General features: G+C 38.8%; 1 protein-coding gene across 2 annotated transcripts in view; it reads left to right on the top strand.

Moving 5' to 3' along the window:
- The window catches only part of DNAJC13 (DnaJ heat shock protein family (Hsp40) member C13), a 153,312-nt gene that overhangs the window by 12,457 nt on the left and 114,562 nt on the right, over positions 1 to 26,293 (top strand). For both annotated transcript variants that reach the window (XR_006335233.1, XM_043873864.1), the window contains exon 2: positions 14,137 to 14,217. Coding sequence is in view for 1 of the 2 variants with exons in the window: in XM_043873864.1 (XP_043729799.1) it covers positions 14,150 to 14,217 (68 nt within the window). In the remaining variant the exon portion in view is untranslated. The remainder of the gene's footprint in view (positions 1 to 14,136; positions 14,218 to 26,293) is intronic.

Consider the following 26,293-nt stretch of genomic DNA (forward strand, 5'->3'; position numbering starts at 1 on the left):
GTCTTTGACCGTAAGTAAAATTTTAAAAATTCACCACTTTTACCTTGGTGATAGATTATTAAAACAACTTTATTGTATATCTTACTAATAGTAGCTTCTTGGCCTAATCATTAGTTAATGTTTAGTGTGTGGGATAGCCACTCCAATATCTGTGCTACAGGGAGATTCTTCCCAGATAGAATCATCACCTACCACTGCACTTGGAGGAACCCTAGACTTGCTGTTACTCATTTTCCAATGCTTCTCTTGCGATTATTCCAACTCTCCCTTTAAGTGACGCATAGTCAAGCACAGAATATTCTTTTTTTCTTTTTTTTTTGCATTTTTCAAGTATTTGTGCATTACCATCATCCACTAGTCAGTTATTAATACCTTTTGTTGTTGTTCAATAGCTCAGTCATGTCTGACTCTTTGCCGACCCCATGGACTGCAGCATGCCATGCTTCCCCGCCTTTCACCGTCTCCCAGTGCCTGCTCAAACTCATGTCCATTGAGTCAGTGATGTCAACCAACCGTCTCATCCTCTTCTCCTCCTGCCTTCATCCTTTCCCAGCATCAGGGTCTTTTCTAAGGAATCAGTTATTTCCATCAGGAGGCCAAAGTATTGGAACTTCAGCTTCAGCATCAGTCCTTCCAATTAATATTCAGAACTGATTCCCTTTAGAATGGACTGGTTGGATCTCCTTGCAGTCCAAGGGACTTTCAAGAATCTTCTCCAGCACCACAGTTCAAAAGCATCAATTCTTTGGCACTCAGCTTTCTTTATGGTCCAACTCACATTTATATATGACTACTGGAAAACCATAGCTCTGACTAGACGGACTTTTGTTGGCAAAGTAATGTCTCTGCTTTCTAAGATGCAGTCTGAGTTTATCATAGCTTTTCTTCCAAGGAGTAAGCATCTTTTAATTTGATGGCTACAGTCACCATCTGCAGTGATTTTGGAGCCCAAGAAAATAAAGTCTCACTGTTTCCATTGTTTCCCCATCTATTTCCCATGAAGTGATGGGACCAGATGCCATGATCTTAGTTTTTTGAATGTTGAGCTTTAAGCCAGCTTTTTCATTCACTCTCCTCTTTCACTTTAATCAAGTTCTTTAGTTCCTCTTTGCTTTCTGCCATAAGGGTGGTGTCATCTGTATATCTGAGGTTATTGATATTTCTCCTGGCAATCTTGACTCCAGCTTGTGCTTACATGCTGGCTTACATTCAGTCTGGCTTACATGATCAGCTATTCTACATACAAGTTAAATAAGCAGGGTGACAGTATACAGCCTTGATGTACTCCTTTTCCAATTTGGAACCAGTCTGTTGTTCCAGTCCATGTTTGGTTCTGACTTGCTTCTTGACCTGCATAAAGATTTCTCAGGAGGCAGGTAAGGTGGTCTGGTATTCCGATCTCTTTAAGAATTTTCCACAGTTTGTTGTGGTCGCAAAAGCTTTAGTATAGTCAGTGAAACAGAGGTAGATGTTTTTCTGGAATTCTCTTGCTTTTTCTGTGATCCAGCAGATGTTGACAATTTGATCTCTTTAGCCTTTTCTAAATCGAGCTTGAACATCTGAAAGTTCTCAGTTCACATGCTGTTGAAGCCTAGCTTGGGTAATTTTGAGCATTACTTTGCTAGCATGTGAAAAGTGAAGTAGCTCAGTCGTGTCGGACTCTTTGCCATCCCATGGACTGTAGCTTACCAGGCTCCTCCCTCCATGGGATTCTCCAGGCAAGAATACCGGAGTGGGTTGCCATTTCCTCCAGGGGATCTTCCGGATCCAGGGATCGAATCCAGGTCTCCCACATTGCAGGCAGACACTTTAACCTCTGAGCCACTGTAGCTTTCCACCATTGGGTGTAGTTGTGCAGTAGTTTCAAACATTCTTTGGCACTACCTTTCTTTGGGATTGGAATGAAAACTGACCTTTTTCAGTCCTGTGGCCACTGCTAAGTTTTCCAAATTTGCTGGCATATTGAGCAAAGCACTTTAACAGCATCATCTTTTAGGATTTGAAATAGCTCAACTGGAATTCCATCACCTCCACTAGCTTTGCTCATAGTATTGCTTCCTAAGGCCCACTTGACTTCTCCCTTCAAGTGGTCTGGCTTTAGGTGAGTGATCACACCTTTGTTGTTACCTGAATCATTAAGATCTTTTTTATATAGTTCTTCTGTGCATTCTTGTCACCTTTTGTTAGTATCTTCTGCTTTTGTTAGATCCATACAGTTTCTGTCCTTTATTGTGCCCATCTTTGCATGAGATGTTCCCTTGCCATCCCTGATTTTCTTGAGGACATCTCCAGTCTTTCCCCTTCTATTGTTTTCCTGTATTTCTTTGTGTTGATTACTGAGGAAGGCTTTCTTATCTCTCCTTGCTATTCTTTGGGACATTTAGATGGGCATATCTTTCCTTTTCTCCGTTGCCTTTTGCTTCTCTTTTTTTCTCCTTGCTATTTGTAAGGCCTCCTCAGACAACCATTTTGCCTTTTTGCATTTCTTTTTCTTGGGGATTGTTTTGATCATCACTTCCTATACAATATTATGAATTTCTGTCCATAGTTCTTCAGGCACTCTGTCTATCTGGTCTAATCCCTTGAATCTATTTCTCACTTCACTGTATAATGATAAGGGATCTGATTTAGGTCATACCTGAATGGCCTAGTGGTTTTCCCTGCTTTCTTGAATATAAGTTTGACTTTGGCAATAAGGAGTTCGTGATCTGAGCCACAGTCAGCTCCTGGTGTTGTTTTTGCTGACTGTATAGATCTCTCTACATCTTCATCTGCGAATAATATAGTCAATCTGAATTAGATATTGACCATCTGGTGATGTCTGTGTGTAGAGTCGTCTCTTGTTTTCTTTTTTTTTTCTTAATTTATTTATTTTAATTGGAAACTAATTACAATATTGTAGTGGTTTTGCCATATGTTGACATGAATTAGCCATGGGTGTACATGTGTTCCCCATCCTGAGCCCTCCCCATCCCATCCCTCAGGGTCATCTCAGTGCACCATCCCTGAGCACCCTGTCTCATACATCGAACCTGGACTGGCAATCTGTTTCACATATGATAATATACATGTTTCAAAGCTATTCTCTCAAATCATCCCACCCTTTGTCTTCTCCCACAAGAGTCCAAAAGACTGTTCTTTACATCTCTATCTCTTCTGCTCTCTTGCATATAGGGTCATTACCATCTTTCTAAATTCCATATACATGCATTAGTATACTGTATTGGTGTTTTTCTTTCTGACTTACTTCACTCTGTATAATAGGCTAAAGTTTCATCCACCTCAGTAGGAGGGATTCAAATGCATTCTTTTTAATGGCTGAGTAATATTCCATTGTATATATGTACCACAGATTTCTTATCCATTCATCTGCCGATGGACATCTAGGTTGCGTCCATGTCCTAGCTGTTGTAAACAGTGCTGCGATGAACACTGGGGTACACGTGTTTCTTTCAGTTCTGGTTTCCTTGGTGTGTATGCCCAGCAGTGGGATTGCTGGGTCATATGGCAGTTCTGTTCCAGTTTTTTAAGGAATCTCCACACTGTTCTCCATAGTGGCTGTACTAGTTTGCCTACCCACCAACAGCAAAAGAGGGTTCCCTTTTCTCCGCACCCTCTCCAGCATTTATTGTTTGTAGACTTTTTGATAGCAGCCATTCCAACTGGCGTGATATGGTAACTCATTGTGGTTTTGATTTGCATTTCTCTGATAATGAGTGATGTTGAGCACCTTTTCATGTGTTTGTTAGCCATCTGTATGTCTTCTTTGGAGAAATGTCTGTTTAGTTCTTTGGCCTATTTTTTGATTGGGTCGTTTATTTTTCTGGAATTGGGCTGCATGAACTGCTTGTATATTTTTGAGATTAATTCTTTCTCAGTTGCTTTGTTTGCTATTATTTTCTCCCATTCTGACAGCTGTTTTTTTACCTTGCTTATAATTTCGTTCATTGTGCAAAAACTTTTAAGTTTAATTAGGTACCATTTGTTTATTTTTGCTTTTGTTTCCATTACTCTGGCAGGTGGGTCATAGAGGATCCTGCTGTGATTTATGTCAGAGAGTGTTTTGCCTATGTTTTCTCTAGGAGTTTTATAGTTTCTGGTCTTACATTTAGATCTTTAATCCATTTTGAGTTTATTTTTGTGTATGGTGTTAGAAAGTGATCTAGTTTCATTCTATTACAATTGGTTGACCTTGTTAAAGAGATTGTCTTTTCTCCATTGTATATTCTTGCCTCCTTTGTCAAAGATAAGGTGTCAATAGGTGCGTGGATTTATCTCTGGGCTTCCTATTTTGTTCCATTGATCTATATTTCTGTTTTTGTGCCAGGACCATACTGTCTTGAAGACTGTAGCTTTGTAGTAGAGCCTGAAGTCAGGCAGGTTGATTCTTTCTCAAGATTGCTTTGGCTATTCGAGGTTTTTTGTATTTTCATACAAATTGTGAAATTATTAGTTCTAGTTCTCTGAAAAATACCATTGGTAGCTTGATAGGGATTACATTGAATCTATAGATTGCTTTGCGTAGTATACTCATTTTCACTCTATTGATTCTTTCAATCCATGAACATGGTATATTTCTCCATGTTTGTGTCATCTTTGATTTCTTTCATCAGCGTTTTATAGTTTTCTATATATAGGTCTTTTATTTCTTTAGTTAGATTTATTCCTAAGTATTTTATTCTTTTTGTTGTGTTCTTGAAAGGGTGTTTTCTATGACCAGTGAGTCCTCTTGGAAGAACTCTGTTACCCTTTGTGTGCTTCATTTTGTACTCCAAGGCCAAACTTGCCTATTACTCCAGGTATCTCCTGACTTCCTACTTTTGCATTCCAGTCCCCTATGATGAAAGGACATCTTTTTTTGGTGTTAGTTCTAGAAGGTCTTGGAGGTTTTCATAGAACCATTCAGCATCAGGTTCTTCAGCAGTAGTGGTTGGGGCATAGACTTGGATTATCATGATATTGAATGGTTATCCTTGAAAATGAACAGAGGTCATTTTGTTGTTTTTGAGTTTGCACCCAAGTACTGCATTTTGGACTCTCTTGTTGACTATGAGGACTACTCCCATTTCTTCTGAGGAATTCTTGCCCACCGTAATAGATATAATGGTCATCTGAATTAAATTCACCCATTCTGGTCCATTTTAGTTCTCTGATTCCTAAAATGTCAAGGTTCACTCTTGCAATCTCCTGTTTGACCATTTCCAGCTTCCCTTGTGACTCATCTGGTGAAGAATCCACCTGCAATGCAGGAGACGTGGGTTCAGTCCCTGGGTTGGGAAATACCCTGGAGAAGGGAAATGCTACCATTCCAGTATTCTGGCCTGGAGAATTTCATGGACTGTATAGTCCATGGGGTCGCAAAGAGTTGGACATGATTGAGCGACTTTCACTTTCACAATTTACCTTGATTCATGGACCTAACATTCCAAGTTCTTGTTCTGTATTGTTCTTTACAGCATGGGACTTTACTTTCACCACCAGACACATCCACAGCTGGGCCTGGCTTTGGCTTTGTCTCAGCCTCTTCATTCCTTCTGGAGTTGTTTTTTCTGTTCATATTCAGTAGCATATTGGACACCTACTGACCTGGGGAGTTCATCTTTCAGTGTCATAGCTCTTTGCCTTTTCATACTGTTCATGGGGTTCTCAAAGCAAGAATACTGAAGTGTTTTGCCATTCTCTTCTCTAGTGGAGCACAGTTTGTTAGATATTAATACCTCCTCGTCTAGAAATACCTCCTTAGGGTCTGAAAGTGTTAACGTGGTTTCCACACTGGTTGTCTTCATTAGATGAAATGACTTTATCACAAATGATTGAGGTTTTTAGTATATAAAATAGATTTACTTGAAATTAGAGAGGTTAATAGCACACTGTTGGGAATTAGGTCCCAAATCAGATCTCATTAATCTGCTTGTTTTAAAAATTCATTGTTAGTTAGAATAGTATTTTTCTGTTGAATTTACAGAGATCCTGAAATCACCGATTGGTAGCATATTTCTTTTTTTTTTTAATATGTATTATTAAAGGAGAATAATGCTTTACAATATTGTGTTGGTTTCTGCCATACATTAACATGAATCAGCTATGCACATGTCCCCTCCCTCTTGAACCTCCCTCCCACCTCCCTTACCATTCCACCCGTCTAGGTTGTCACAGAGCATCAATTTGAGCTCCCTGCATCATACAACAAATTCCCACTGGCTATCTGTTTTACATATGGTAATGTATATGTTTCCATGATACTCTTTCCATTTTTCTCACCCTCTCCTTCCCCCACTATGTCCACAAGTCTGTTCTTTATGTCTGTGTCTCTATTGCTGCCCTGCAGATAGGTTCATCAGTACTATCTTTCTAGATTCCATATATTTGCATTAATACAGGATATTTGTCTTTCTCTTCCTGACTTACTTCACTCTGTGTAATAGGCTGTGGGTTCATCTACCTCATTAGAACTGACTCAAATGTATTCCTTTTTATGGCTATTACTCCTTTGTATATATATATACCACAGCTGTTTTATCCATTCATCTGCCGATGGTCCTCTAGATTGCTTCTCCATGTCCTAGCTATTGTAAATAGTGCTGCAATGAATATTGGGGTACATGTGTCTTTTTCAGTTATTGTTTTCTCAGGTGGATGCCCAATAGTTGGAGAAGGAAGTGGCAGCCCACTCCAGTATTCTTGCCTGGAGAATCCCATGGACAAAGGAACCTGGCAGGTTACAGTCCATGGGGTTGCAAAGAGTCAGACATGAGTTAGCGACTGAGCATGCTTGCATGCCCAGTAGTGGGATTGCTGGGTCATATGGTAGTTTTATTCTTAGTTTTTTAAGGAATCTCCATACTGTTTTCCATAGTGGCTGTATCTATTTACATTCCTATCAACAGTGCAAGAGAGTTCCCTTTTCTCCACACCCTTTCCAGCATTTATTGTTTGTAGACTTTTTAATGATTGCCATTCTGACTGGTGTGAGGTGATATCACATTGTAGTTTTGATTTGCATTTTTCTTAATAGTGAGTGATGTTGAGCATCTTTTCATGAGTTTATTAGCCATCTGTATGCCTTCTTTGGAGAAGTGACTGTTTAAGTCTTCTGCCCATTTTTTTTTTTTTTCTTTCTTTGCCCACTTTTTGATTGGATTGTTTGTTTTTCTGGTATTGAGCTGCATGAGCTGCTTGTTTATTTTGCAGATTAATCCTTTGTCAGTTGTTTCAATTGCTTTTATTTTCCCCCATTCTGAGGGTTGTCTTTTGACTTTGTTTATAGTTTTCCTTTGCTGTGCAAAAGCTTTTAAGTTTAATTAGGTCCTGCTTGTTTATTTTTGTTTTTAATTTCCTTTACTCTAGAGACTGAATCATAGAGGATTTTGCTGTGATTTATGTCAGATTGTTCTGCCTATGTTTTGCTTTAAGGGCTTAATAGTTTCTGGTCTCATAGAAGGTCTCTAATCCATTTTGACTTTATCTTTGTGTGCGGTGTTTAGGAAGTATTTGAATTTCATTCTTTTACATGTAGCTGTCCAGTTTTCCCATCACTACTGATTGAAGAGACTGTCTTTTCTCCATTTGGTAGCAGATTTCTGTAGTCATATATTTGTTTTGAACACTTTTTTTTTTTTTTAATTAAGCTTATCTATAGTGGATGCCTGCTCAGTTGTGTTTGACTTTTTGCGACCCAGTGGACTGTAACCTGCCAGACTTCTCTGTCCATGGAATTTTCCAGGCAAGAACTAGAGTGGGTTGCTATTTCGTGCTCAGCGGATCTTACTGACCCAGGGATTGATCCCGCATTTCCTGCCTTGGCATGCATTCTTTACCACTGTGCCACCTGGGAAAGCCCAAGTTTATCTATGGATGGAAACATTTAAAATATTTATCTTTATATGGTAGAATATTTCAATCCTGGAGACATCCTCTTTGTTGTATTTCTTTTGCCTTGTGTTGATTATGGTAATTTGTTTAACTGCTTAAAATTGTGAGTTTCAAAGTTGTTTTCAGCAGGTGCTTAATCATATATCCAAATGAAGATAATAATTGGAACTAGTTCTAAATTAATCTAGGAATGTGCTGTCATTAGGTCTGTAATTACATGGTCAGAATAAATTTATTTTTATTTTCTAAATTTAAAAGAGAATTTTGTTTGTTTTTGGCTGCATCACATGTGGGATGTTAGTTCCCCCACCAGGGAATTGACCAGAGAGTGAACCCATGCCCCCTGCAGTGCAAGCAGGAAGTCCTAACCCTGGACCACCAAGGAGTTCCCCATTGATTTTCTAAATGTGAGGGAAGGTATTACTATTATAGTTTAGTTTAAGTGTGGGGTTAAGCAGTTTGAGTTCAAAAGCTTGGCCCAGCCACTTAACTTTTGTTACATTAGTGAAGTGATTTCATTCTTCTAATTCTCAGTTTTCTTGTCAATAAAATGCAGATCATCATACCTGTACCTTAGTTGTTATGGAGACAGTGAGATATGTAAGTAGGTTGTAAATGCTATGTGTCATCATTAACACATGATGAGTACTTAGTAAAACCTGTGCTGGGTGCTCAGTCATTTCAGTCTTGTCTGACTCTTTGTGACCCTATGGACTGTGGTCTGCCAGGCTCCTCTGTCCATGGGATTCTCCAGGCAAGAATACTGGAGAGGGTTGCTATGCCCCCCTCCAGGGGATCTTCCCGACCCTGGGATCGAACCCACATCTCTAAAGTCTCCTGCATTGGCAGGTGGGTTCTTTACCACTAGGCCACCCGGGAAGCCCTAATAAAACCTAGTTGTTGCATGATTTCAGGGCATGTCATAAATTTTTTGATCAGGGGCACCTCCCCTCTCCAATTGCAGGATTTAAAATCGAAAAGCATTATCTTAATTCAGGTGTGTAGGCACTAATAAGAGCTTTGAATTAACCTGTCATTTCTGGGGCTGACTTGGCTACTTAGGTAAGTATTTCTTCCCTTCCTTATCTCTCCAGTATATCCTTATCTAAATATAACATGACTGAAGGTGAGCTTTTCAGATTGAGGAGTGGTTTTCTTCTGTAAAGCACACTTCCATTTTACTAGTCTTAGCCTTTTTTGGACTGTTGTTCAGGATTGGATGCAAAATAGCAGTATCACTTGTTGCTTCCTAAAACATGAGACATAAATTGTCAGGTGTGCTGATTTTGGCCATGGGCACTTCTCTTGCTGTCCAGAAAAGCCTTTAACTCTACATTATATTTTTTTTGTTAGGATTGTAATCTGCATCAGGAATACAGTATTTTTTCTGACAGGCCAAGGTAGTGGTTTACTTTTTGAATTTTTAAAATTTAATTTTGGGGAGATAAAAACACTTAACATAAGACCTCCCCTCTTAACAGATTTTAAGTATACAATACATTATTGTTCACTATTTAGGCACAGTGCTATACAACAGACTCTAGAACTTACTCATCTTGCATAACTGAAACTTTATACCCATTAATTAGCAACTTCCCATTTCCCCTCCAACTCAGTCACTGACAACTACCATTCTACCTTCTTCTCTGAGTTGAACTATTGTAGATAATTCATGTAAGTGGCATTAGTCCTTCTGTGACTGGCTTATTTCACTTAGCATAATGTTTTTAAGTTTCACTGATATTATTGAAGATTGTAGGATATCCTTCTTTTTTAAGACTGAATAATATTGTGTATACCACATTTTCTTAATCCATTCATCTGTTGGTGGACATTTAGGCTGTTTAGACATCTTCACTTTTATAATTAATACTGCAATGAAAATCGTTGTGCCATCTCAGTGTTGTAGCCTCACATTCCGGGAAACAAACTCACTCAGAAGGACAATGCAGATAGTGGAGTGCAGTATATTACACTGGTGGGCCCAAGGCAGAGTCTCCTCTTAGCCAAGGCCCCGGACCAGTTTTTGTGAAAACCTTATATACCCTAAGTGTGTGCCCAAACCCAACTCCCCAAATTCCCTGAAACTAGTCTGAACAAAGGGAAAAGAAAGATCCAATCAAAGTTAACCCATGATTCATATGCCTTAAGCCTAGGTAGTTAACAGTGGACAATTATCAATAGGCCTGTGGTCATACCCCAATAAGCATAATAGAATGTATGATTCTATTTGATTACACAGATAGTTAGGGTATTCTTTTAGGCAACAGAGAGCCCTAGGGCTCTTCCTTCTGGGGGCCTGGTTTTCCAGTTGGTATGTTTCCATAGATACTGGGCATATAGCTCAAAGGCCACAGTTCGGCCCAAGATGGAGTCCTGCTTTCGAGATAGAGCCTGTTCTGCTTCCTCCTTCATTAGAGGTCCAAATTTCAGTTCTTTTGGATAAATACTCAAAGTTTGATCTCTGGGTCATGTGATAATTCTGGTTTTTTTGGCCACATGCAGCTGGCAGAATCCTAGTTCCCTGATGAGGGATCAAACCTGGGCCCACAGTAGTGAAAGCCTGGCCCCTTCCAGGGCCCAAAGATTGGGCTCTTGTCTAACACTGGGAAAAGAATTGTCTGAGGAGACATGTGCTGACAAATCAAGAGACTTTATTGGAAGAGGGCGCCCCAGTGGAGAGCAGCAGAGTAAGGGAACCCTGGAGAACTGCTCTGCCACATGGCTTGCAGTCTCGGGTTTTATGTTGATGGGATTAGTTTCTGGGTTGTCTTTGGCCAATCATTTTGACTCAGAGTCCTTCCTGGTGGCGGACCACATTGCTCAGCCAAGATGGATGCTAGCGAGAGGGATTCTGGGAGGTAGATGGACACGTGGTGTCTTCTTTTGACCTTTCCTGAACTCTTCCAGTTGGTGGTGGCTTATTAGTTCTGTGTTCTTTACCAGGACCTCCTGTCGTAAAATAACTCATGCAGATGGTTACTAGAGAGCCTGGCTGGCGTGGGTGGTTTCAGTCAGTGGTTTACCCCTAACAAAAGCATCAAGTCTTAACCACTAGGCCACCATGGAATTCCCTAATAATTCTATTTTTTAATTTTTTGAGCAACTTCCATACTGTTTTCTATAACACACCATTTTACATTCTCATCAACAATGTACCAGGGTTCCAGTTTCTTTACATGCTTGCCAGAACTTGTCTTTTATTTTTTTGATAATAGCCATCCTAACAGGTGTGAGGCAGTGTCTTGTACTTTTGAGTTTGAGTTGCATCTCCTTAATAATGACATAGAACATCTTTTCATATCCCTGTGGACCATTTGTGTGTCTTCAGGTTTATATTAATTTTATATTAATGTGTTATATCTTCTCATCCTTTATCCCTCTATCTATCCTAACCTAGGAACTTTCAGGTGTCTAGTGCTTTTATCACCCCTGAATTCATAAGCCTCCAAAAAGTTGTAGCTAAGCCTTCTTAATTCCCCTCCTAAAAGATTTGTTTGAGTTACTTTTTACCCCAAATCAGTGATACTTATAAGATCATTCTTTAGGTTTATTTTTTTAATTCTTCAATTTTCTTTGTTGTTACAAGATTATTTTCCCACAGACTCCCTACAGATTTATTAGATCATGTCCTAAGTTCTTTGTGACTGTCATTTTAAAATTTTATATTTTTCTGTCACTTTCCTTTCACAGTCCCTTGATGATATCTGCCAGTCTTCACTCAAATGCATTTTCTTTCTTGTCAGTTTCTCCTAGATAGGCCAGAGTTCAGTCAGTCATTCCAATCTTAAACTGTGAACTCAGAATCCAAACTCTACTCTTCAGTGTCAGCCATTTACCTTTTCTGTCCTCCTTTTTTTTCTGCCCCCTCCCCCTGCCATCCTTCAGTTACTATATATGAGGGGAAACTACCATCTGTAGACCTATAATTTTTCACTTTTTTGACACATTTTGAGAGATCTTCTCTAAATTTCTTTCCCGCAATATCATTTACTACAGATGACTCAGAAGGCAGGGACAATGTTTGCTAGTTTAATAATTCTTGGTTGGCTGCCTGTGTCATTTCAGATACACGATCTAGAAAAAAACAGAACAGCACACCAGCTGACAGGTCTATATTTAGCTGTCTATACACACTAGTAGGAAGATGTCATTGGCTGTTAAGAGAAATTTCTGGTGACAATAAAAGGTTTCTCTAAATTTGCTATTGCTTGTGGTTCTCTTATTATTCCTCAGAGCATGAATTGATGTTTTTCCAGAAGGTTTGACAAAACCTTATTTGGGAGTACCTGTTAGCAGTGACTTAGCATGCATGCATGGAAACAGCACACATGTCCATCAACTGATGAATGGTTAAACAAAATGTGGTGTTTCTATACAATAGGAAACTGATGCATGCCACAACATGGATAAACTTTGAAAATGTTTCGCTTGTTATGCTAAGTGAAAGAAGCCAGTCACAAAGACAACGCATTTTGTAATTCTCTTTATATGGGATTCCATAATAGACAGGTCCATAGTGACAGAAAGTAGATGGTTGCCAGGTAGCGGGTGTGAGGGGGACTGGGAAGTGGCTGCCAGCAGGGTTTGTTTTTGGAATGATAAAAATAGTGTATTGGTTATAGAACTCTGTGAACATACCAAAACCTCTGAATCATACACTTCTAAAGAGGTGAATTTTAAGGTGTGTGAATTGTCTCAGAAAGCTGTTATAAAAATGGTTTTGAATGAAAAATAGTTTTATTCTATTTATGAAAAGAATACTTGTTGATTAAAAAAGTTTAGACATAAAAAGATGTGAAGAAAGCTAAGTAAGCCATAATTCTAACCATTCAGTTTGCATTATTGACACTTTATGTATTTTACAATATTTTTTAGAGTGTATTTCTAATTATTAAGGGTAGGAAGTAGTACCCAAGTGACAAAAGAAGTAAAATGATCATATTGATGTTTACCCTGTATTCAGTATGAAGCAAATGATATAATATTTTCAGAATTTATCATTAGTCTTTCATTAGTAGCCAGTTTATACAATGAGATGTGTAAAGCTAGATAAACTGAAATTTTTTCGTGAGCTAAATGGATTCTGGATTTTATACGCTTCAGGTTTACAGTCAACAAACTAATCTTGAAATCTTACATTTAGGATTGTCCCTCTTCCTATGGCTGTTAGGAAGCTCATACCATGTGTGATGTATCATACAAGTCAGCAATCCTCAACTGTTCTATATCCTGTTTAATCAGAGCGTTCACTAACCAAACTGTAACAAACATTTCTGAACACTTAATTTCTGCACTTGTCTTGATGTTTACAACTACACTTTGAGTAACATTGTTCTTTTGTGACTTAAAAATCTTTTTCTCAAGAATATTTAATTCCTTGGAAAAAGGTTAATATTCTGTGAAAACGCTAAGTGGTATAAATGACAGTCTCAATTTTGTTTAAAAAGACGTTTTTGTTTTTTTTTTTTCCTAGCTGGAAGAAGGAAAGTTAACATCTTTGGATGCTAGGATGAAAGATGAGTTACTTTATGAACATTAACAATGTTTTTACTATGTTCTTAAATTACTTTTGGGCTTCCTTGGTGGCTCAGACAGTCAAGAATCTGCCTGCAATGCAGGAGATCTGGGTTTGATCCCTGGTTTGGGAAGATCCCCTGGAGAAGGGAATGGCAACCCACTCCAATATTTTTGCCTGGAGAATTCGTGGGCAAAGGAGCCTGGTGGGCTACAGTCCATGGGGTCTGAAAGAGCTGGATATGACTGAGCGACTAACATTTTAACTTTTACTAAATTACTTTTATAATGAGAATATTGTTCAAGTTAAACCTTACTTATTTATAGTAAAAGTTCCCTTTAAAGTGACAGTGGCAGCAAGATGGCCGGCACTTAGCAGCTAGACAAAAACCTTTTAGAATTGGTTTGACACTTGAGAGTCATGTGTTAAAATATTGTTTGGCAATGTGAGATTTAAAGATTCATTTACTTTAACACTTTTTACTAGATTCTCTATTCTTGGGATGTTGATATGAGGGCAATTCTTGTCCTCAAACTCAGTGTAGTGGAAAAGAGCTGTGACAATATAGTGTGCTAAAGGCTTTTCTGATAGAGAGTTGAACAGACCATCCTTATGGTCTTGTAGAAAAAAAGGGTGTCTTAAAATCAGTACCATGTGGCAGTCTGTGAAAGTATGGTGTGGGAGATTCAGGAAAAATTCTTAAGGTTAGCACTATTACAAAATTTACCCATATTTTTATCTTTCAGGATTCAGCACAAAATGAACATTATTAAGGAGAATAAGGATTTAGCATGTTTCTACACAACAAAACATTCATGGAGGGGGAAGTAAGTATTTGTTGATTTTACTTTTCTGTGCCTCTATAAAGTATTTTCAAAATTACTTTTTCTTTTGATATGTTTGGTTTTCTCTGTTTTCGGAAGGAATTTGGATAAGAACTAAAAGGAAAATAAACTGATTATCCATAGTCTTGAATGCTATCACTTAAGGATGAGTTTTTGTAGTAGTGGAGTGTTAACTTCACAACTTTATCACCTAGAGATGAGCCTACATGTTATCAATGCATTTTCACATCCATTTGACAAAGAAAATATGCCAATAGTGCATTTTGTATTTTTTCTTTTAACCTGTAATTAAATTTAAAAATTGGTTTTGATCTTTTCCTTGGGACGGGTTGATGACATTTTTCAGTAACTTGCCTGGTCAGACTGAGGTGTAACTGGTTTCTGTTTCCTGCTGCAAAATGAATAGTAATTCCTAGCCTTCTGATTAATATAAGGATTAAATAAATTGATATGGAGTTGTGTGAAGGTTTTAAAATTATACATTAAATACATTCAGTATTCAATGAATGGCAATTTTTGATCATTACAAAAAAGTTTAGTCTGTTGTTATTTTGAGTAGTAATAAGTAAAATGAGTATGCCACACTTTGACAAATAGGTGACCACATTATTCCAAATCAGGCCTCAGACTAAGATAAAAATGTGACATGTGCACAAAGCCAGTAATTTTAATTCTTCCCTCCTACCCCCTTGGAGGATGAGGAGAGAGTGGTGTAATTCTTATTCTTAACTTTCCATTTTTTAGGTAATAGTGTTGTTACTTCTTAGAATGGTGCAACATCTGAATTCTGTAGTGTTTCTGGTTTGCATTAATGAACTGACTAATTTTGAAAGATTTGAGTTTAATTTTGTTTCCTTTTAGAAGCTCAGTTGTATGAGCTGCTTAATTGTTATCCTTGTAGAATACTTGTCTTGAAATTTTTTTCTTCAGTTAACTTCATTAAGCAAAGTTAGAATATTGGCATATCCAGAGTAGTATGACTCTCTTTAGTTCTTTCAGTAAGCCTTAAAAATGTTGTATATTTAAATGATCCTAATTTTTTTCTCAAATTTTAGATTGCTCTAATCATCATAATATAACTTTTGTTTTTAAAATGTGATTATAGCATTCTCTTGAATTCTACAAAATAACTATAATACTTTTTGCTTTGTGAGCTTGTTGTAATTGTGATCATCTGGAAAAAAATTTTTAATGTTCTTAGTGGTGACTATGACTTAAGACAGTCCTTTTTTTTTCCTTTCTTTCTTTGTAATTATTTGGAGCAAAACTATTTCTTTGCTGCAAGCACAGTTCCTTCCCTCTAATTCACACCTTGAAATTTGCTTTGTTTTTATAACAGCTTTATTGATAAAATTTATATAACATAAAACTTTTTAGAGTGTACAATTTAGTGGTTTTTAGTATATTCGTAGAGTTGTGAACCATCACAACTCTCTTTAGAACACTTTCCTCACCTCTCAAGAGTATTCCTTTAAAAATATTAGCAGTTCCTTCCCTCCCTTCTCTTATTCCCTGCATCTGGCAGCCTCTAATCTATTTTCTGTTTCTGTATTTGCTTATTTAGGACATCTCATATAAATGGACTCATCGAATATGTAATCTTTCATGACTGTCTTCTTTCACTTAACATGTTATCAGGGTTTATCCATGTTGTAGTATGTGTCATTACCTCATTTCTTTTTATTGTCAAATGTATTGTATGGGTATGCCACATTTTGTGTTGATGGACATTTATATTATTTCTACTCTTTTACTGTTATGAGTAGAATAGCGCTACTATAAATGTTCACGTAAATGTTTACTGTTATGAATAGAATAGCGCTACTATAAATGTTCACGTACACGTTTATATTTCCAGTTCTCTTGAGTATGTACCTAGGAGTGGAATTGATGGTATATGGAGTTATATAGAAGTATATGGTAACTCTGTGTTTAACTTTTTGAGGAACAGGCAAACTGTTTTCCAAGTGGCTGCAGCATTTTATAATCCTGCCATCAGTGTATGAGGATTCCAATTTCTCTACATCTTTACCTACACTTGTTATTGTCTGTTTTTTTATTTTAGGCATCCTAGTGGGTATGAAGTGGTATCTCATTGTGGTTTTGATTTGCATTTCCCTGATGACTAAGATGTTGAGTATCTTTTCATGCTTATTTGCCATTTGTGTATATATCATGAAATGTCTGTTCAAATCACATACCCATTTTTTAACTGGGTTATTGGTTGAGTTGCACGAAGTCCTTATGGATTGTGAATACAAGTCTCTTACAGAGATATGATTTGCAGTTTTCTCCTGTTTGATGGTTTATCTTTTCATTTTCTTGATGGTGTGCTTTGAAGTATGAAGTTTTTAATTTTGATGAAATCGAGTTTATCTATTTCTTTCTATTGCCACTTGAGCTTTTTGTGTTGTTAGCCATTACATAATTCAAGGTCTCAAAGATTTATTCCTTTGTTTTCTTCTAAGAGTTTTATAGTTTTGATTTTGGATAACTTTTGTGTATAGTGGGTAGTAGGGATCCATCTTTATTTTTTTGTATGTGGATATCTAGGGCTTCCCAGGTGGCTCAGTGGTAAGCAGTCCAATCCTCCTGCCAGTGCAGGAGATGCAGGAGATGTGAGTTTGATCCCTGGGTCAGCAAGATCCCTTGGAGAAGGAAATGGCAACTTACTCCAGTATTCTTGCTGGGAAAATTCCATGGACAGTGGAGCCTAGTGGGCTACAGTCCATGGGGTTGCAAAGAGTTGGACATGAGTGAGTGACTACACTTTCACTTTTCTTTTCAAAGGTCCTACATTTCCTAGATAGTGATAGTTATTTCATTGTGTTATATACATTATTGTGTGGCACTGAATTTTTTATTATATTACTATTGTATGTAGCCCTTTTCTGGTGGCTCAGCCGGTAAAGAATCTGCCTAAAATTCAGATGACCCAGGTAGGGTCGGGAAGATCCCCTGGAGAACAGAATGGCAACCCACTGCAATATTCTTGCCTGGAAAATTCCATGGACAGAGGATCCTGGTGGGCTACAGTTCATAGAGTTGCAAAGAATTGGACACGACTGAGTGACTAACAACAACAGTTTTATGTAGCCAATTCTAAGTTTAAAGTATTTCTCATAGGTCTTATGAAAAAATAAATGCCCCCACATTGAAATTTTTCTGTTGTTTTGGAGTTGCTATATGCACCTTCTCTTTAGAACATATATCTGCATACAACAAATTTTGTGTGTGATATGGGGGCTTTAGGGCCTCAGTTTTAAGAGATTCCATCTCAACCCCAACATTTCAAAAAAATGTTATTGGTAGTGACAGTAAAGATGGTCAAATATTTTTTTTTCTCTTAGTATACCTAAATTAAAGATAACCTCTCCAGGTATTTCCCTTGGGGATATTCATGTCACTTATTTCATGTTACCTTTATAATAGTTTTCATATGTTTCACTTTGCAGCCACCTCTCATTTTTTAATGATTCAGGTCTGTTCACCATCATTGTAGACCCTTTGGCTGGCAAAGTAGCTTTTCTGCTATGCTTGTCATTTTCCCACTTGTACATAATTAAATTTTATCTTTGTTCTGGAAACAGTGAGAAATAGGAGAAGACTTCCGTAGTAAAAAACGCTTTCTTTCATTAAAGAGCAAAATTTCCTTTTTGACCTGGCAAGTCATTTCTGATAGAAGGAAGATTCATACATTTCAGTTAAACAGAAGTGAAGATTCTCTACGAAAAACTTCAGAGTAAGGTTGAAAATTAGGTACTTAATTTTTTCCTGAATGGAAATTACATGGAAAATCTGCCTGTGGATCACTTTAATATTTGCATACATTAATTGCAGCAAATGCTCTGAATTTAAAAGTAGGGTTTTAGTATCTGAACAGGATTTTAGCTTCAGTACATTGGGATATGTCTGTGATAAGTCATTGGCAGGTACCCACTATATTCATAGCCCCTGGAATGACTTGCTTGATACAGGAAATTCAAGGTAAGAGTTAAGAGGAAGGGAAGCTGATGAATCTCTGATTCCTTTCTTGTAAGTAGAAATAGAGTTAGACAAGGAAGAGAGACTCTTCTCTTTAGCTGCCTGTTACTTACACACCTCGCCAACTCTGGTAAGTCTAGGAATCCTGAGGTTTTTTTCCCCCTGCTTTGTTGATTTTAGCCCTTGCCCCTGCAAGCCTCTAAACCAGATATGAGTCCATCCTGAATTGTCTTTGTGTTTTCTTTGTACATCTCTTATTATCAGGCCGTCTTGATATTTGAATATCTTTAAGAAGTGCAAATAGGACCACATCTCCTTATAGGAATTTTATATTTTATGCACAATGTTCTATTAAAAGCACAGTCTTTTTATTTTTTCAATGTTTCCTCATTACTCTCTCCATACCTTCCACCCTCTCCTTCTCCCCCCGACTCCAGCTGAAAAGCACAGAATCTTAGCAGCAAATGATACTTGACACCTGGATATCCACTTGCAAAAAAATGAATCTAGGCATAGATTCTACATCCTTCACAAAATTAACTCAGATTAACTCAAATTTCAGATCACAGACCAAAATGTGAAATGCAAAATTATAAAACTCCTAGATAACATGAGAGAACATCCAGATTACCTTAGGTTTGGTGATGATGTTTTAGATACAACACCAAAGATAACAGTCATGAAAAAATGAATTGATGAGTGGACTATATTAAGTCCACTTAATATAGTCCACCACATGAGTGGACTATATAAGTTGAAAACTTATGCTTTCTGAAAGACACTATCAAGAGAATGTGAAGACAATTTGGGAGAAAATAACTGCAGTAGATAACTATTCTACTTACAAAGAACTCTTAAAACTTAACAATGAAAAAACAAACAACTTGATTAAAAAGTGAGCCAAAAATCTTAACAGAGATCTCACCAAAGAAAATATGCCAGGAATTTCTTGGTGGTCCGGTGGTTAGGGCTCTGTACTTCCACTGGTCTGGGAACTACAATCCCACATGCGGTGTGGCCATAAAAGAGAAAAATAGAAAATACACAGTTGACAAGTAATTCAGGGAAATGTAAATGGAGAAATAAATAACCAGAATTCAGAACGCTTGACAACTCCAAATGCTGGTGAGGATGTGAAGCAACAAGAACTCTCCTTTATTGCTGGTGGAAATGTGAAATGTTACCGCTTCTTGGGAAGATAGTTTGGTGGTTTCTTACAACAGTCAGCGTTCTCAGCATGCATGTGCTTGCTAAGTTGCTTCAGTCCTATCCAGCTATTTGCAACCCTGTGTACCATAGCTTACCAGGCTTTGTCAGTGGGATTCTCCAAGCAAGAATTCCATGCCCTCCTCCAGGTCTCTTACCATATGATCCAGCAGTTACACTAAATTTATCCAGAGAAGCTGAGAACTTACATCCTTACATTGCACAGAAACCTGCACACAGATGTTTGTAGCATCTTTATTCATAATTACCAAACTTTAAAGCAACCAAAATGTCTTTCAGTAGGTGAATGAGTAAATAAGCTAATATATGCAGACAATGAATATTATTCAGTGCTCAAAAGAAATGAACCATCAAGTCATGAAAAGACATAGAAGAAACCTAAATTTAACTTAAAACTTAAATACTAAGTGAAAGAAGCTAATCTGTGAAGGCTATGTGCTGTATAATTCAAACTATATAGCATTGTGTAGAAAAGGGATACTTTATAGAAAGTAAAAAGATCAGTGGCTTCCAAGGTTTGTAGCAGGGAAGAAAGGATAAATAGCCAGAGTTCAGAGGATTTTTGGAAGGTGAAACTACTCCATGATACTGTAAGAGTAGATATACTTGGATACTTTGTCCAAAGCGTAGAATGTGAGACACCAAGTGTGAACTCTAATTCAGCTGTGGACTTTGTTGGATACTGATTTATCAAAGTATGTTGATCAGATACAGATGAAACAAATTGTTGGGGGGTGGTTCTTGGTAATGGGGTAGGATGTGGAGGGTGAGGACGGAGCATGGTGGAAGTCTTTGTACCTCCTGTTTAATATTACTGTGAACCTAATTCAGTTCAGTTGCTCAGTCCTGTCCAACACTTCGCAACCCCATGCACTGCAGCACATCAGGCCTCCCTGTCCATCACCAACTCCCGGAGCTTACTCAAAGTCATGTCCATCAAGCCGGTGATGCCATCCAGCCATCTCAACCTAGGTCATCCCCTTCTCCTCCTGCCTTCAATCTTTACCAGCATCAGGGTCTTTTCCAATGAGTCAGTTCGTTGCATCAGGTGACCAAAGTATTGCAGTTTTAGCTTCAGCATCACTCCTTCCAATGATTATTCAGGACTGATTTCCTTGAGGATTGACTGGTTGGATCTCCTTGCAGTTCAAGGGGCTCTTTAAGAGTCTTATCCAACACCACAGTTCAAAAGCATCAGTTCTTTGGTGCTCAACTTTATTAATGGTCCAGCTCTCACATCCATATGACTATTGGAAAAACCATAGCTTTGATTAGATGGACCTTTGTTGGCAAAGTAATGTCTCTGCTTTTTAATATGCTATCTGGGTTGGCCATAGCTTTTCTTCCATGGAGCAAGCATCTTTTAATTTCATGGCTGCCATCACCATCGGCAGTGATTTTGGAGCCCCCAAAAATAGTCTCTCACTGTTTCCCCATTTATTTGCCATGAAGTGATGGGACTGGATGCCATCATCTTTGTTTTTTGAATGTTGAGCTGTAAGCCAACTTTTTCACTCTTCTCTTACTTTCATCAAGAGGCTCTTTAGTTGTTCTCTGCTTTCTTCCATAAGGGTGGTGTCATCTGCATATCTGAGGTTATTTATATTTTTCCCGGCAATCTTGATTCCACTTGTACTTCATCTAGCCCAGCATTTTGCATGATGTACTCTGCATATAAGTTAAATAAGCAAGGTGACAATATACAGCCATGACGTACTCCTTTCCCTATTTGGAATGAGTCTGTTGTTGCATGTCCAGTTCTAATTGTTGCTTCCTGACCTGCATACAGATTTCTCAAGAGCAGATCAGGTGGTCTGGTATTCTCATCTCTTTAAGAATTTTCCACAGTATGTTGTGATCCACACAGTCAAAGGCTTTGCCATAGTCAATAAAGAGAAGTAGATGTTTTTCTGGAACTCTGTCGCTTTTTCAGTGATCCAATGGATGTTGACAATTTGATCTCTGGTTCCTCTGCCTTTTCTAAATCCAGCTTGAACATCTGAAAGTTCTTGGTTCACATACTGTTGAATTCTGGCTTGGAGAATTTTGAACATTACTTTACTAGCGTGTGAGATGAGAATAGTTGTGCGGTAGTTTGAGCATTCTTTGGCATTGCCTTTCTTTGAGATTGGAATGAAAACTGCCCTTTTCCCGTCCTGTGGCCACTGCTGAGTTTTCCAGATTTGCCAGCACTTTCAGTGCAGCACTTTCATAGCATCATCTTTTAGCTGATAGTTCAAAATAGCTCAACTGGAATTCCATCACCTCCACTAGCTTTGTTCGTAGTGATGCTTCCTAAGGCCCATTTGACTTTGCATCCCAGGATGTCTGGCTCTAGGTGAGTGATCACATTCATCATTGTGGTTATCTGGGTCATGAAGATCTTTTTTGTATTCTCCTGTGTATTCTTGCCACCTGTTCTTAATATCTTCTGCTTTTGTTAGGTCCATATCATTTCTGTCCTTTATTGGGCCCATCTTTGCATGAAAAGTTCTCTTGATATCTCTAATTTTCTTGAAGAGATCTCTAGTCTTTCCCATTCTGTTGTTTTCCCCGATTTCTTTGCAGTGATCACTGAGGAAGGCTTTCTTATCTCTCTTTGCTATTCTTTGGAACTCTGCATTCAAATGGGTGTATCTTTCCTTTTCTGCTTTGCCTTTTCACTTCTCTTCTTTTCACAGGGATTTGTAAGGCCTCCTCAGACAACCATTTTGCCTTTTTGCATTTCTGTTTCTTTGGGATGGTCTTGATCTGTGCCTCCTGTACAGTATCATGAATCTCCATCCATAGTTCTTCAGGCACTCTGTCTATCTGATCTAATTCCTTGAATCTATTTCTCACTGTCACGGTATAATCATAGGGATTTGATTTAGCTCATACCTGAATAGTCTAGTGGTTTTCCCCACATTCTTCAATTTAAGTCTGAATTTGGCAATATGGAGTTCATGATCTGAGCCACAGTCAGCTCCCAGTCTTGTTTTTGCTGACTGTATAGAGCGTCTCCATCTTTGGCTGCAAAGAATATAATCAATCTGATTTTGGTGTCGGCCATCTGGTGATGTCCATGTGTAGAGTCTTGTGTTGTTGGAAGAGGGTATTTGCTATGACCAGTGCGTTCTCTTGGCAAAACTCTATTAGCCTTTGCCCTGCTAGGCTCATTCTGTACTCCAAGGCCATATTTGCCTGTTACTCCAGGTGTTTCTTGACTTCCTACTTTTACATTCCAGTCCCCTATAATGAAAAGGACTTTTTTGGGGGTACTAGTTCTAGAAGGTCTTGTTGGTCTCCATAGAACCATTCAACTTCAGCTTCTTCAGCATTACTGGTCGGGGCATAGACTTGGATTATGGTGATATTGAATGGTTTGTCTTGGAAATGAACAGAGATCATTCTGTCGTTTTTGCAATTGCATCCAAGTACTGCATTTTGGATTCTTTTGTTGAATTTGAGGCCTACTCTGTTTCTTTTGAGGGATTTGTGCCCATAGTAGTAGATATAATGGTCATCTGAGTTAAATTTCACCCATTCTAGTCCATTTTAGTTTGCTGATTCCTAAAATGCCGTTGTTCACTCTTGCCATCTCCTATTTGACCACGTACAGTTTGCCTTGATTCATGGACCTAACATTCCAGGTTCCTATGCGATATTGCTCTTTTTTTTTTTTTTTTTTTTTTGCGATATTGCTCTTTACAGCATTGGTCTTTACCTCCATCACCAGTCACATCCACAGCTGGGTATTGTTTTTGCTCTGGCTTCGTCTCTTCATTCTTTCTGGAGTTATTTCTCCACTGACCTCCAGTAGCATATTGGGCACCTACCGACCTGGGGAGTTGTTCTTTCAGTGTCCTATCTTTTTGCCTTTTCATACTGTTCATAGGTTTCTCAAGTCAAGAATAGTGAAGTGGTTTGCCATTCCCTCCTCCAGTGGACCACATTCTGTCAGACCTCTCCACCATGACCCCTTCGTCTTGGGTGGCCCCACACAGCATGGCTTAGTTTCATTGAGTTAGACAAGACTGTGGTCCATGTGATCAGATTGGCCAGTTTTCTGTGATTGTGGTTTCAGTCTGTCTGCCCTCTGATGCCCTCTCTCAGCACCTACCGTCTTACTTAGGTTTTTCTTACCTTGGATGTGGGATATTTCTTCATGGGTGCTCCAGCAAAGGGCAGCCTCTGCTCCTTACCTTGGACGTGGGTTAGCTCCTCTCAGCCGCCAGCCCTGAGCTTGGGCATATGGTAGCTCCTCAAGGCTGCCACCCCTGACCTCGGACGTGGAGTAGCTCCTTCCAGCCACTCCTTGGCCTTGGGATAGCTCCTCTCAGCCCTTGACCTTGAACGTGGGGTAGGTCTTCTGGGCTGCCGCCCCTACCATGGACGTGGGGTAGCTCCTCTCAGCTGCTCCTGTGCTGTCGCGCAGCTGCCTCTCCTGTGCCATCATGCAGCCGCCAGATTATCAGATACCTTTGATATTTGATTAATTAGCTAATGTGACCCAGGGACCTAGTATATCTTCTTCCTTCTTACTTCTCAGAACAGATAATTTTCTTAAGAGTTTCTGTGTCCCTGTTGGACCTGAAATGCAATCTTAGAAGCCAGCTAAAATGCTGTTCTACTGCCTCTCTGCAGATTCTGAGCAGTTTTACTGCTTGCAAAGTTTTGGTTAAAATGATTAGTTATGTGAGGAGTACAGATTTGCTAGTGTCATAGACGACGTATTGCTCAGTTAGTGAAAGTGAAAGTCGCTCAGTTGTGTCCGATTCTTTGCAACCCCATGGGCTGTACAGTCCATGGAATTCTCCAGGCCAGACTATGCAGGTATGAAGTAAATCAAATCCCTTAAGATTATACCATGGAAGTGAGAAATAGATTCAAAGGATTAGATCAGATAGACAGAGTGCTTGAAGAACTATGGATGGAGGTTTGTGACACTGTACAGGAGACAGGAATCAAGACCATCCCAAAGAACCAGAAATGCAAAAAGGCAAAATGGTTGTCTGAGGAGGCCTTACAATTAGTTGTGAAAAGAAGAGAAGTAAAAAGCAAAGGAGAAAAGGAAAGATATACCCATTTGAATGCAGAGTTCCAGAGAATAGCAAGGAGAGATAAGAAAGCCTTCCTCAGTGATCACTGGAAAGAAATAGGGGAAAACAATAGAATGGAAAAGACTAGAGATCTCTTCAAGAAAATTAGAGATACCAAGGGAACTTTTCATGCAAAGATGGGCCCAATAAAGGAGAAGCTGTATGGACCTAACAGAAGCAGAAGATATTAAGAAGAGGTGGCAAGAATACACAGAAAAACTCTACAAAAAAGATCTTCACCACCCAGATTGTCATAATAGTATGATCATTCACCTAGAGCCAGACATCCTGGAATGCGAAGTCAAATGGGCCTTAGGAAGCATCACTACGAACAAAGCTAGTGGAGGTGATGGAATTCTAGTTGAGCTATTTCAGATCCTAAAAGATGATGCTGTGAAAGTGCTGCACTCAGTATGCCTGCAAATTTGAAAAACTCAGCACTGGTTACAGGACTGGAAAAGGTCAGTTTTCATTCCAATCCCAAAGAAAGGCAATGCCAAAGAATGCTCAAACTACTGCACAATCGCATTCATCTCATGCTAGTAAAGTAATGCTTAAAATTTTCAAAGCCAGGCTTCAACGGTATGTGAATCGTGAAATTCCAGCTGTTCAAGCTGAATTTAGAAAAGGCAAAGGAACCAGAGATGAAATTGTCAACATCCGTTGAATTATTGAAAAAGTGACAGAGTTCTAGAAAAACATCTAGTTCTGCTTTTTTGACTATGCCAAAGCCTTTGACTGTGTGGATAACCACAATGTGTGGAAAATTCTGAAAGAGATGGCAATACCAGACCACCTGACCTGCCTCTTGAGAAACCTATATGCAGGTCAGGAAGCAACAGTTAGAACTGGACATGGAACAACAGACTGGTGCCAAATAGAGCAAGGAGTATGTCAAGGCTGTATATTGTCACCCTGCTTATTTAACTTATATGCAGAGTACATCATGAGAAATGCCAGGCTGGATGAAGCTCAGGCTGGATTCAAGATTGCCGGGAGAAATATCAGTAACCTCAGATATGCAGATGACAGTACCCTTATGACAGAAAGTGAAGAAAAACTAAAGAGCCTCTTGATGAAAGCAAAAGAGGAGAGTGAAAAAGTTGGCTTAAAGCCCAACATTCAGAAAACTAAGATCATGGCATCTGATCCCATCACTTCATGGCAAATAGATGGGGAAACAGTGGAAACAGTGTCAGAGTTTATTTTTGGGGGCTCCAAAATCACTGCAGATTGTGACGGCAGCCATGGAATTAAAAGACGCTTACCCCTTGCAAGAAAAGTTATGACAAACCTAGATAGCGTATTAAAAAGCAGAGACATTACTTTGTCTACAAAGGTCCGTCTAGTCAAGGCTGTGGTTTTTCCAGTAGTCATGTATGTATGTGAGAGTTGAAATATAAAGAAATCTGAGCACCAGAGAATTGATGCTTTTGAACTGTGGTGGTGGAGAAGACTCTCGAGAGCCCCTTGGACTGCAAGGAGATCCAACCAGTCCATCTTAAAGGAAATCAGTCCTAAATGTTCATTGGAAGGACTGATGCTGAAGCCGAAAGTCCAATACTTTGGCCACCTGATGTGAAGAACTGACTCATTGGAAAAGACCCTGATGATGGTAAAGATTGAAGGCAGGAGGAGAAGAGGACCACAGTGGATGAGATAGTTGGATGGCATCATTGACTCATTGGACATGAGTTTGAGTGAACTCCGGGAGTTCGTGATGGACAGGGAGGCCTGGCGTGCTGCAGTCCATGGGGTTGCAGAGA

This window comes from Cervus elaphus, chromosome 19 (genome assembly GCF_910594005.1).
Source record: "Cervus elaphus chromosome 19, mCerEla1.1, whole genome shotgun sequence".
Taxonomy (NCBI): Eukaryota; Metazoa; Chordata; class Mammalia; order Artiodactyla; family Cervidae; genus Cervus; species Cervus elaphus.